The 12474-nt window shown below is 36.0% G+C and overlaps 1 protein-coding gene and 1 long non-coding RNA gene across 4 annotated transcripts; one reads left to right on the forward strand and one right to left on the reverse strand.

Annotated features, from left to right (window-relative positions):
• Positions 1 to 17: 17 nt before the first annotated feature.
• On the forward strand, positions 18 to 3661 carry LOC107087735 (T-cell surface glycoprotein CD8 beta chain-like). 3 transcript variants are annotated; one of them, XM_015379472.1, is made up of 5 exons: positions 18 to 319; positions 1182 to 1532; positions 1617 to 1742; positions 3111 to 3160; positions 3251 to 3661. In XM_015379472.1, exons 1-5 carry the CDS (start codon positions 130 to 132, stop codon positions 3362 to 3364), a joined length of 831 nt encoding a protein of 276 aa, XP_015234958.1. In that variant the 5' UTR covers positions 18 to 129; the 3' UTR covers positions 3365 to 3661. The 3 variants fall into 3 exon arrangements, with proteins under 3 accessions (XP_015234958.1, XP_015234952.1, XP_015234965.1); XM_015379466.1 differs by having other exon boundaries at positions 1182 to 1742; XM_015379479.1 differs by lacking the exon at positions 1617 to 1742.
• A 7619-nt stretch (positions 3662 to 11280) lies between these two features.
• On the reverse strand, positions 11281 to 11800 carry LOC107087765. The gene is made up of 3 exons (XR_001481354.1): positions 11684 to 11800; positions 11516 to 11577; positions 11281 to 11416 (listed from the first exon to the last, which is right to left on the reverse strand). It is a non-coding gene; the product is annotated as an uncharacterized LOC107087765 (long non-coding RNA).
• Between the last annotated feature and the right edge of the window lie 674 nt (positions 11801 to 12474).

A 12474-nucleotide genomic window follows, 5' to 3' on the forward strand; every position in this document is an offset into this window, starting at 1 on the left:
GTTCCAGTGATCACAGTAACTCTTGGTGAACCTGCAACCTTGACATGTGATTTACCAAAAGAATGGTTGGGAATTAAAAGTATTCACTGGTACAAGCAGAGTACTGGAGATACTCTGAGGGTGATCACAATGCTGCGAAAAAACACAGCCCCTAAATATGGACCAGGGGTTTTAGCCTCAAGACTGGAGATAACGTATTTAGAGAAAGTCAGTAATCTCACAATTTTGAGGACCACTGAAGAAGATGAGGGAATGTATCACTGTGCAGTCCTTGATTGGACTGAGAATACGTGGAGTGGAACCTATTTGTCACTGAGAGGTATATATGTTTCTACTTTTTTTATACTCCGACCTTGTATTAACAGTTTAGTCCTAAATACCTGGAATATTTGAATGGAAAGTTTGTTTTTATTTTTATTTTTTTCATTTAATAGTATTTAATAGTTTAATAGTGTTTCTTCTGACTTAAACTTAAATCAACCGTTTAAAGAGGTTTAAGCAAAATCCTAATTTAAATCTGCTACAAAATCTGTCAGCACTCTTATGATCAAAATACCAGTGGAAACAACCAGGGATGTCCCAATGCAACTTTTTCATTTCTGATATGATACCAATATTCCAGCCAATATTGACCCAATACTACATTAGCATAAGTTATGCAAACCTTTTTAACTTATTTTGTATAGTAGAATGTTAGAAAAGGCTTGATCAAGTGACACTAATTAAGCCTTACTAAAACAGAGAACCATTGTCAACAACAAAAGGTATAAAAACAATTTACCCATGTATTATTGTACCAATATCTGATTTTAACACCCCTAGAAACACTTAAAAGCAATTAATGCAATGCTTTGGTTATTAAGAAGGTTATACATATTTTCTATGTTTTTATGATCCCTTTTACATATTCTTTTAAACATTTTTTTTGTAGAAAAACTCTTTACTCTAAGTACCATAATATTTTTGAAGACAACAAATATAACAATACTTTGCAAGGGTAGTTTGTTTTTTAAGGCAAAGCCGAGGTAAAATTATTCCTGTGTAGATTAAGAGTATTGTATAGTACACAAAAAGAAAAAAAGCTAGTCTCACGTCTACTTGCTCTCTTAGAAACAAAAATAATAAATTTTTTCACTGTTGTATTATTTTGCATGTTTCTAATGTTACTTTGTGCCACACAGGAAATATCAAGAAAACAATAAACTACACAATTGTGCAGAGATCAAGAACCGCAAATACAGTAAATGTGGAAGAAACTGAAACTCTGGAGTGTTCAATTCTGTCTGGCTCTCAGACCAAGACTTGTCCAGGAGAGCTCCAGGTGTTCTGGTTTAGAGCCAGATCAAGTAATTCTTACCCAGAAATTGTATTCACCAGTGGAGTCCCTCAGGATGTTTGTATGAAGAAACATGATAGAAAATGTGTTTATAGCTTCTCTAAGAATGTCAGTATCTCTGAGACTGGGACATACTACTGTGCCCTAGCCACATGTGGAGAAATATTATTTGGTGATGGGACTACTCTTGGAGTTGGTAAGATTTTTATTTTTCTACCCAAGTTGAAATGTTCATTTAAAACATCTCTTAAAAAGTTTTTTTTGTTTGTTTCTTTTCTAGATCAATCTTTAAACTCTTCATTTATCACACTGGTGACTCTAAAAATTTGCTTGATTATTTCTGTTATTTTACATATTACAATTGCATGCTACCTATCCATTAAAAAAGCCAAGAAACAGATTAAAGGTGAGGTTTATTTATTGAATTCAGTCTAAAGGTCTTCTATTTGTTTGACGTATTATTCCTAATGACTTTATGCTTGGGATTACAGTACATACCGTTCCATTAAAGACAGAAAAAAAAAAAATCAGATGCCAGTAAAATAAATTGAAATTGAGCAAAGTACTAATAAATAAAAATGCAAAATAACCGAAATCACGACACCGATTTTGTATATATGTTTTTACAGTATATGCAGCCTGGTGGAGCTCCTGAACTAAATTTTTGTTGAGCAACACTTTGAGGCAATCACTGAAATCATGTGTTTTCTGTAATGTTCAGTAAATCTTCTCTAAGAATTCGGAACCTTTTAACATGTATATTGATTCACTGTTCATGAGCAGGGTACTTTTGTTTTAAGTCATAGGGAAGTCATATTTAAATGTCAAATCATTCTGGCTTAAACATATATATAAATATACTCTTTATCAGACCTTATTGACCCAAAAGTTAGAAAATTCTATTTAAAAAAAAAATCCTATCTTAAAATCTGTGTTTTTTATTTTTTTGTTTTATGCAGGCCAGGTGTCATATGTCAGCTTGTACACCTAAATTCGGCCAATCACATATTAACGGTCATATGTCAATAAATTTTTTCAGTCATAGCATCTTGATTCATATGTCACAGCTAATACACGCAACGGTAGAAATAAGAATCATTTACTTTATATCTCAGTGTTCACGGGGATGGACATCTGTGTCTTCAGCAGGCGTAAAGCTAACAGAAGTGGCAGCGCTGTGAGGCAAGGGCTCAAACATGTACGGCTGTAAGCCTTCTACACCAAACAAAGCTTCTGCCGCCCTGGCGTCCCCTTCCACAACAACTGTGTCCCTGCTTTCCTCCTCTAAATAAAAAATTATGACGAAGGAGGCTAATCCTAGGACCTCCAACACAAAACCCTCCTCATCTTGCATGTCCTTAGCGATCCTTGACAGTGTCATTGCTAAGGGCTACTTGGTCCCAATGTAATTTCCCATCGGGAACCTACTAGCTCTTAGTTGCTAACTGGTCAGCAAGATGCTTCCGAGATACCAGCCACAACCAACTTGCTTGCGAACCTTCCGCCACAACAATCCCGACCTTATGATAATTGACAAAACACATTTACTTTATTCACACGTGTAAAGTCTGCACCACTCGGGACAATTCGGAACTGCAAACGTTGGAACAGCCGGTTCCATATGACTCTAAACAAAAATAAAAAAATAAACATTCTTTTTGTGGCTAAATTATCATTTAGTAATTTAGGTTTTCCTCTTACTTTTTTGAAATATTTCAGTCTGATTACTTCCAATCTTATAGAAAAATTTATTAAATGTGTTATTTTGTTTAAGGCAAAAAATCAAGCCACGGACATGATGTTGGCCAAAAGGAAGACCATATTGTATGTACTCCTATAGAACAAAAACAGTCTTTTATTGACATAAGATGTTTCTAGGGACTTCAATTTTATTCTTTTTTTTTCTATGCATAGGATGAAGATAGAAATGACCTGGACTACGCAGCACTGCAGTTTCCAGGAAGCAAAGCAACCATTAGATGTATTAAGAAAAATATGGATGAAAGTGTTTATTCACAAGTAAAATGATATCCTATTTCTTTATGTATTTAGTTTAATCTTTGGTTTGCGTTTTCATAAGTACATTTTGAGCTAATTTAACCCTTTGTTATGGAGCAATTTTATCTTAAAAAAAAGGAACGTTTATGTTTTTACTTACTTTTTATGATAGTTTAAAAGTACCTGTTTGTACTTATGTTATAACAATGCTGAAATTAACTATTTTATTCAGTGAATAGAAGTCTACAGAGCAACATATGTTAAGCAAAACTCAGCAGACATAGTGGCTCACAAGCATTAGTGCAGTTTTGCTTTTTTCATGCTTGTTGTTTAGACTCACATATTGAATGAGGGAACTAAGATCCCCATTATACTGTTAAGATTATTATCATTGATGATGTTTGAGTTTATTACACCTTGTTATTGGCTGCCTGTTGCATGTCAGAACTCATGTTTTCCACAATAGTTTATCAGCTTGAGACATTTCCTCTGATACAGTTATAATCTTCATTCTTTACGTGGCAAATATTTGAGAATGACATCAGTGTGGTGTCCATCAACTAAGAGCAAATTGGAATATTTTGATAAGGCTGCAGCCATTATGTCTATTCATCTGCTAACGTGTATGATGGAAAATGTGATCATGTGGCAGACTGGAGACAAATAAAATGCCTTTTTAACTGTTAATTGGGGCCACTTCCTGACAGGTGAACCGAGAGGGTGGGCAGCTGCCATTCAGTAAATTCTGTAACTTCTCTGATCTGAATAAGATTACAATTTATATCAAAATCTGTTCTCCTGTCTCCTTGTTATTTAATACATATAAGTTATGAATTGTTTTTTGAATAGTTTGTCCCTAGTCATTTCACCAAGACAAATAAACATCATTATATCCTTATTTAGAATTGTGTAGAAAATAAATTGGAGATCAAAGAAAATACTACATTTCTGCTTGATTTTAAAATGTTCAAATTGCAAAAGTGAACACCATACTGCAGATTATTGAGAAGTATGTAATTAGAGAAAGAAGAGAAAGAAGCTGCCATGCACTCAGTGGTACATTTTAAATCAGTCAACCTTTATCATCATGTAAACACAGCATCTTCTGCTGCTTTTTGCTCACGAAACAAAAGCCAAAAATAGAGTCCAAAAAGCAAAACAAAGGTGGGTAGTTTTGGAAACCAAAAGTCTCTGGAGGCTGGCCATGAGGCTGAAGACGAGGAAGAGTCTCAGGAAGTCGGCAGTGAGGCCAGCGAGGAAAGGGGGTCTCTGGAGGACGACTGTGAGGACGACGTCTCTGCAGCCTTGGGGGACCCTGTGTCTGCAGCTGGAGCCTTGGAGGACGGCGTCGCTGCAGCAGCCACCGACTGCGGTGCAGGAACCTCAGAGTGGGGGCCGCCGACTGCAGCAAAGGAGCCTCGGAGGGGGCCACCGGCTAAGGGGCCTTGGAGAAGTGGGGATGCTAATAGGCTCAGATGGTGGAGCTAGGACAATGGGTGGAGCTGACTGAGTGGCTAGGACACTGGGGGAAGGCTACTGAGGAGAAGGGAGGACTGGTTCACTAATGGGTTCTGGCTTGGGGACTGGCCCGCTAATGAGCTCTGGAACGCTTATTTGCTCTAGTTCGGGGACTGGCATGCTAGGGGGTTCTTGCATAGGGGGGTCTGGCCAATCAAAGCTGCCATATAGATGAGCTGCATTTTACACATCAGGCACGGTGGGACAAAGGGACTGAGTAAACTGTCCTAGATCAGATTTATTCACTGGGCTGTCTCTTTTTGGACAGGGTAGGATCTGTGGTTAATGAAATCACTCTAGCTAATTGGGCAATCTGAGTACTCGGTTCAGACGGGGCAGAATGTAAGACAAAGGGGATCAATTAAAGAACAGATTCCCCTTAATATGATTGGGATTAAAAACATATAACTGCTTGTTACACCAAACGGCACGACTGCCTATACAAAATGACCTATGGTAGTTTGAAAGCTGTTCATTACCCGCCTCACAAATGTGGACCAGGTGATAAGAATTACATAGGTCATGCTAAGTAAACACAGTTTCTCCAAGATGTAGTGCCAATACAGAGAACATGAGTGGTAATCTCTATTTTTTCTTAATAGGGACATCATAAATCCCTCTAAAGTCAATGTAGAATTATGTGCCATGTAGAGGATGACCAACTAAGAATTTTTTCATTAGTCTGAAAATCAGGCCTGCATGACTTTGCATTCCTGTTTAGAAAGGCTGTACAGGTGACTGGCAGAAAGACGCATGTCTGGCAGGAGATCTATTTAGCAATAATATGGTCGTTGTGCAGGCAGTGGGAAGGCCTGAGTTGTGCTAAAACCCTCAGCCAAATTATGGTATTTATGTTTTTTACTGGAAAAAAAGTTGTTGGTTTGGGCAGAATGAGGGCAGTTGATAGTTCAGGGGAGATACCAGCTACTTAGCATTCCAGCCAAAGAATCAGTATGGGGTTATGAAGTCTTAGTCAAGGATGTCCTAAATCTATAGGAAAACAATACCTTAAAGCTGAGTTACTACCTGTGGCTTCCTGAAATAATCTAAATTGTCAATGTTTGCTGGAGGTTTTTGAGGACCCAAATTAAGAGATGAGGAGGCAGAGATTAGTTTTGCTGATTTAATTGAAAATTCCAGAGGCAACAGAGGCAAAAATCCAAAAATCAAAATACAGAAAAGAAAGAAAACAGGAGATACCAGGGAGCCGAGTAACAAAAAAGCAACAAGAAACCAACAATATGGAACTGCAGAGGTGGTGTATATATTAGCAACAGAACAGAAAATGGGCAAATAAACTTATATGGAGCAGGTGTGGATAGAAGTGATTAGAAGGGAGCCAAGGGGAAAGGAAACAGGCACAAGGGAGCAACAGATAGTAAGCCAAGAAATACAAAATTGCATAAATATAACACAAATTGTTAAAGTAACCAATGCAAGACAAAAAAACTGAATAACATAAATCAAAGTGGAACTGAAAAATTTAAAAGAAACTCAAACATAAGCCTAGAAGGCCAGTGACAGAATACAGGAGCTTTCCACAGACGCCATTTGAAAGTTCAGTGGTTTAACTGGTATATTTAACTGTCTTATCAATCCCTCATCAGTAAAATTATCCTTTGATCAAGAGTCAATTAAAGTCATAATGGAGTAAGAGAGCGACTGATGGAAAAAGTTAAACCCATAATAACAGATGACTGGAAACGGCAGCCAGCATTACTGCTTGTAGTTCTTATTGTGGGTATTATATTCAATACTCGAGTTGAGAGGGGATGGCAACCCCTTTTTAAAAAAAATCTTAAAAATCTTCCTCCTTCTTAAATGACCATTCCCCCATAACATTTTATCACTGAATATGTAAATGTCTACTATATTAATATTAACAGTAATGGCAATAATATTGCCCTTTCAAATTTGGCAGGCTGTACGCTTACAAGTAGCCTGACCAAATTACGATGGCCCAGAGGGCCATGCTGAACAGCATCATGGCGAAGCGGCAAAGACAATGCAATTTGTGGGACTTCATTTTTAAGAAGGCAAAAAGTGACGCTTCAGGTAAGCCAAGAGTCAGAAGTAGTGATGGGTTAATGAGGCATCTTGAAGTGTTTCGACACATTGCCAAACTGTATTGATACTGCGTTAAAACTGTCACACAGAATACCGACACCAGCTAGACATTTAAAGACACTTGATTTGACAACCTAGTACAATGATATAATTTAAGTGATTGTAGGTTATATCGTATTATTTCATGTTGGTGTTTAAACTGAAAATATCTTTGATTTTTTTGATGCAGCCAATAAATTAGGTAAATATATAATGTGAAAATCTAGGGGAAAATGTGAATGAGGATGCTTGTGGACTAGGATTTTAAATCATACTTTTAAAACAATAAGTACAGAAAAAAACAGTGAATAAAGTAAGAGTTAATTTGAAATTAACTTAAATTCAGATAAGTTGAGTGATAACTGAGTGGAAAAGAATGACAAAACGAGAAAAGTAAAATACAAAACGCAACAGCTGAAACGTTCCTATTTGTTTTGGGCTGCTACAAAATTATTGATAATTTTAATGATAAACCGCAAAAGATGAGATATATTTTTTTAGCAGATGCATCATATTGACAGATACGTTTTTAAACCAAGTTTAGTGAGTCAATTAGTTAGAAACAACTCCTGAAGCAACACGCGCACCAATACAATGTTTGGCTCTATGCTCTCCACGCATGCACCCACGCATCAGTGTTGCTGGACCCATCACTAGTTAAAAGACATTACCTTTTATAATGTTGCCATTGTGTCACCAAATATGTAAAAGTCCTAATCTTTGGACATAGAAATATCATGCACAACTAGGTAAACTAGTTTGAAGTGCAAAAATTGTACTGTCTTTAAAGTTGTCATGACACACGAGAATTAAACTACAGTGTACAGGCATTGCTGAACATTCAAAATCTGCATTTTGGTTGTGAATCAAACTAAAAATTTATCTGTAGACCGCTAGTGTTTTGCTAGGTGAAAGCCAGAATCTAGAAGATGTTGGTGAGACATGTGGAGCTCTGGCCTAGAGCAGTGGAGGAAACCCAGTGGAGAAAATCAAAGGTTTGAAAAAAGCTTATAAATAAAGCAATTTAATACAAGTGTTATGATCTTGTGTTTATAGCTTTTTGAAAGAACTGCCAAATGTGATGTTAATGTCTGGCCAGTGGTCATAAATGAATTGAACGTTGACATCTGACTGCAAGTGACTCATGTGAGTTGCAGAATGCCTTTCGTCTGATCAATGGTAAATAAATCTGTTCAATGAACCTGATAGAATAGTTTTAACTCATTTATTGCCAGTAAAACGGTAATACAAATATATGACTGTATATTTACAGTTTTAATATTTTTTTTTTATAAAAAAATATAATGAATATAATAAAATACAATAAAATAACCCATTTTACATAACATTCAGTAGTCCAATGGCAGTGGGGAAGAAACTGTTCTGGAATCTGTTGGACCTGTATCGGACGGTTTGAAGTCTCTTCCCAGAGGGCAGCAGGGAGAACAGTCCATGGTGGGGGTGTGAGGGGTCATTTATGATATTACGGGCTCGGGAAACGCAGCACTGGGATGAAATGACTTTTTTGAAGGAAAGAGGAGCCTCAATGATCTTCTCTGCTGTTCTCACCACTCTTCTAACCTCCTTCCAGTCCGAGACGCTGTAGAAGCTTATAAGGATCTTATAGAAGGCTACATTGATAAATACTGAATCATACAATTTCACTTTGATCAGAAAACATCTCAAATGGTTGTTCTTTAACTACAGCATGACAGCAACCATGGGGTATTTTTTTGTCGGGTTTTTTTTTCGATAGTACTTCTTAAGCAATTCTATTTTCACTTTGTTCAAAGTATATCTATTTTCTTCCTTTGTTTAGTTTTCACAAACTTAAAACAGCCTTAAATCAGAGTCAAACTTATGTTTATTTTCTTTTTATGAAAAAGACACCTGGACACCTTTCTGGGACTCTTTCTGAAGTTTAGCTTCTCACACCACAGCATCCTTGGAGCACTGCTCTTTTTGAGCCCATTATTCAGGTGCATTCTAAGTCAAATCAGGTCACTGACCAATCATGATTCTGCTGGATCAGTGGTGTGTTTTGCTTAATTGATGGTCAGAATCCTGATGTGCACACTTTTTAAATTTCACCATGCGTTTATTAAGGTGTTCTGTGATTACCATGTCGGAGTCTGATCAGTACTTACTTTATATAGTATGCACAGTGGCGGAGAGCTTTGGTTTGGTTGTTCTAACTTTGGAATGAACCAAATTAGTCTGTGATTTTTGTTTAGTTCGAAATTTACCACTATGCTGTGTTTTAAGCAAATCCCCCTGAGCTTCTCAGACACTGATAAGTAATGACATTGTTGTTGTATCGCTCTTCTTTTTTTCCTAAGTGTTTGTTCTAGTGCTGATTTTGTTGTAGGTTTTGGCTGACTTAACCAACATTTTTTTGCAGCCATGACGATTAAATGAGAAATTGCTCAGGTACGTTGTAAAAGTGCAAGAAGCGTTAATTTTTATAGCAAAGTCTTTGACTAACCAGCTTTGAGGTACTCCTGTTAACAGAAAAGCACAGCAAAGGCTCTTCCTGCTGCGCCAGCTGTGGGGTTATAAAGTCAGTGATCACATCCTGTTGAGGGTTTATCGGTTTTTAATTCAGAGTGTACTGACATTTAACATTGTTTCTTGGTTTGGTCATTTAACTGCCAGAAACAAAGACAAACTTGGCAGAGTTGTTAAACTGGGCGGTAAGATTACAGGCCAACAACAAATAAATTTTTTTCAGCACTACAGCAAAGCAGAGCATCAGGTCGGTCATAAGATCACACATGATGATAGCATCCACTCTCTGGTCACTTCGAGCTCCTTCCATCATGGCAGAGAAACAGAGTTCCTTGTGCCAAGAAAAATGTGTACAGAAATAATTTTTTGACGTTTGCCATCAAAGAGCTTTTGATGGCAAGTTATTCATCCTTTTCCTGGATGAATAACATAAATCAACGGTGTCTGCAATTAATTGTATGTTCATTTATTTTATTACATTGTTGTATGTAAGCGAGCCAAAGGCAAATTTCTGCCATCGTTGTGTATGGTAGACATTAACGTTTTTCTATTCTATTCTATTCAGAGAGAAAAGTAGTGGGAGACACTGTCTCTGTGGTGCTTTGTTTTCACAATTAGAGTTTTAATGTGTGGTACTAAAGATAAAAGTCTGAACAGCGTCTGTGTCAGTTTGGCAGAGAAGCTTCTCTTTTTTTTACTTACAGAATATAAAATGTTTAATATTATTTAACTGATTTATGGAAACTTCTCATATCTATAAAAAAGTATTTTAATCTCCTAATTTGCATGGTAGAATGAGTGAAAATATTCAATTGCAATACTTTAGTATTTATAGGTGATTATTATGTTTAATGTTTTTAATAAAAGAAAAGTAAAACAAGTTACATGTTATAGAAACTGACATTCATGGATGTAACAGGTTTTAACTGGCTATAAAAGGAGTATGATGCTAAAAATATATGTTTTTAATAATTAAACAAAGCTCAAATTTACTTTGTAACAAAATTACCAGGAGTCACCCAATTCTAGAAAATAGACCTCCCAGCTGCAGATAGTGAGAAAGAGCAGAAAACATGACTGAACCATCAGTTTAATTTTAGCCCAAATGCTAAAACAGGGCATCTTATAAGAACAGGTTTTAGGGTAAGGAAAGGGTATGAAAGAATCATGATATGCCTTTTCATGTGTTTGATATATTTCTTTCATCAACAAATGTTTGTTTTTACTTACGTATGTTTTATTCTGCAATGCTGAGTCTTGTTTTATAATGCAGTGTTAACCATCAGTCATTTACCTCCACCTTTAAAGCTGATTTCTAAACAAACAGAGATCAAAATTCAGTTTAGCCCTTCATTAGTTGACAGACTTTTAAAATTTTGGCAGGTAGGGTTTTCCAAGTGAAAGGCTGGTGAGAGAAGCTTCTCAAATAAGATTGAAAACTAAGAGCCATTCAGAATTTAAAACATGTAGAAAAATTCTCCCACATTAGATAGATTGTGTAAAATCAACGGATAGGAAAACACAGTTGACAAATACTTTAATTTTTGTTGTTTTAATATCATAAGTACTTGCTAATGTACATGGAAGGTATCATTTCTTTTGAACCCTATTAAAGCCTGTTCAACCAAACGGTTGATATTTTTTAAAGGAAAATGCAGGCTGCAGTTGGACAAGGACGTAAGTGCCGAATAATATCAAATATCATGTATCAAATTAGAGAAATACAAATAATGAAGACATGATTAAAAAATGTGTTTAATCTTCTAAAAAAATAAAGTGCATCTCAAACTTAGTTTTTAAATAACACATCTTTTAGCCTTTTCAAAGCCCAAGAATGTTGACCTCTGTGTAAATGACATCTTGCTCTACTGATGCTGTCCCCGCTGTCCTTTTTCTACTGGCTTTTCTTCTTGTGGAAACTGCTGAATAAAGTAACAAATCCTCATGTGACTGAGGACACAGAAAATTTATTATTCTGTACACACACACACACACAAAAAGAAAACAGACTCAAACATCTTAATATCCAGACATATTTCTTACTATTACCTTCTGGTTTTCTTGATCAGCATTGATCGATTCATTTGCTTGTAGGCAAACTGTAGCTGAATCTGAAAACAACAAAAAAAACATTATAAACCAACACATTATTGCATGTATGTTGTATGTTTCAAGTTTTATACGTTTATTTTGAGATATCATTATCTGACAGCTTACCTTTGCCAAAACTATTTAACCTTTTATTAAGTTTTATGGTTAAGTATATAAGGCAGGCTATAACAACCAGACAGATAGCCAGAGCTGCAATGAGGAGACAGATAACTACATAGTTACTGCTTGAATCTCTTTTGATTTCTGGTGAAATGAAACAGAAATAAGGAAGCCTTAAGTAATCAACACCAGGCAAAAACAATTCAATATTACACTCCAATGTTATTAAACATACATTACCACTAGTATTAAGGTTTGATTTTCCTCCAGACTTTTCTTTATCATTCTTCATTACAGCACAGTGGTACATCTGAGCCCCAGACAAGGAGGAGTCCTTGGAGTAGCTGTACAAACATCCTTCAGAGTTAAATCTGAATCTGTCTGTCTGATCACTGTCTGTGTAATTCAAATCTGGAAGATTTTGAATGGATTCAGCTCTAAGACAGAGCAAACTTTCATCTTCAGGACATGATTTATTTTGAGAGCTTTGAAGGGCAGAACAGTAAAGAGTCACAGAGTAGTGAAGATGGGATGTAGCAGATGTTGGGACTGAGGTGGCAGCAGGCTCTAGTGTCAGGAAACAAAATACCAGTTTTTAGGAAAAAATCCTGGAAAATATTTACAATAAATAACCAAATTGATACAAAAATTAATTATTTTACCAACATTTTATTACATTTTCTATTAACTTACCTTTAACTATCAGATATATGAGACTCATATATGTTTTGCTTCCTTCATACTCTCTTACACAGATATATAATCCAGAATCATTTATGTGTGCTTTTAAGATCCGT

The sequence above is a fragment of the Cyprinodon variegatus genome, unplaced genomic scaffold (genome assembly GCF_000732505.1).
Source record: "Cyprinodon variegatus isolate N-32 unplaced genomic scaffold, C_variegatus-1.0 Scaffold10, whole genome shotgun sequence".
NCBI lineage: Eukaryota > Metazoa > Chordata > Actinopteri > Cyprinodontiformes > Cyprinodontidae > Cyprinodon > Cyprinodon variegatus.

Coding starts and splice junctions, on each gene's coding strand:
- LOC107087735 (XM_015379466.1), top strand. CDS start 130: ATGCTGCGAAAAAACACAGCCCCTAAATATGGACCAGGGGTTTTAGCC. Junction 1,743..3,110: donor AGCCAAGAAACAGATTAAAG/GTGAGGTTTATT, acceptor ATTTTGTTTAAG/GCAAAAAATCAAGCCACGGA. Junction 3,161..3,250: donor GCCAAAAGGAAGACCATATT/GTATGTACTCCT, acceptor TTCTATGCATAG/GATGAAGATAGAAATGACCT.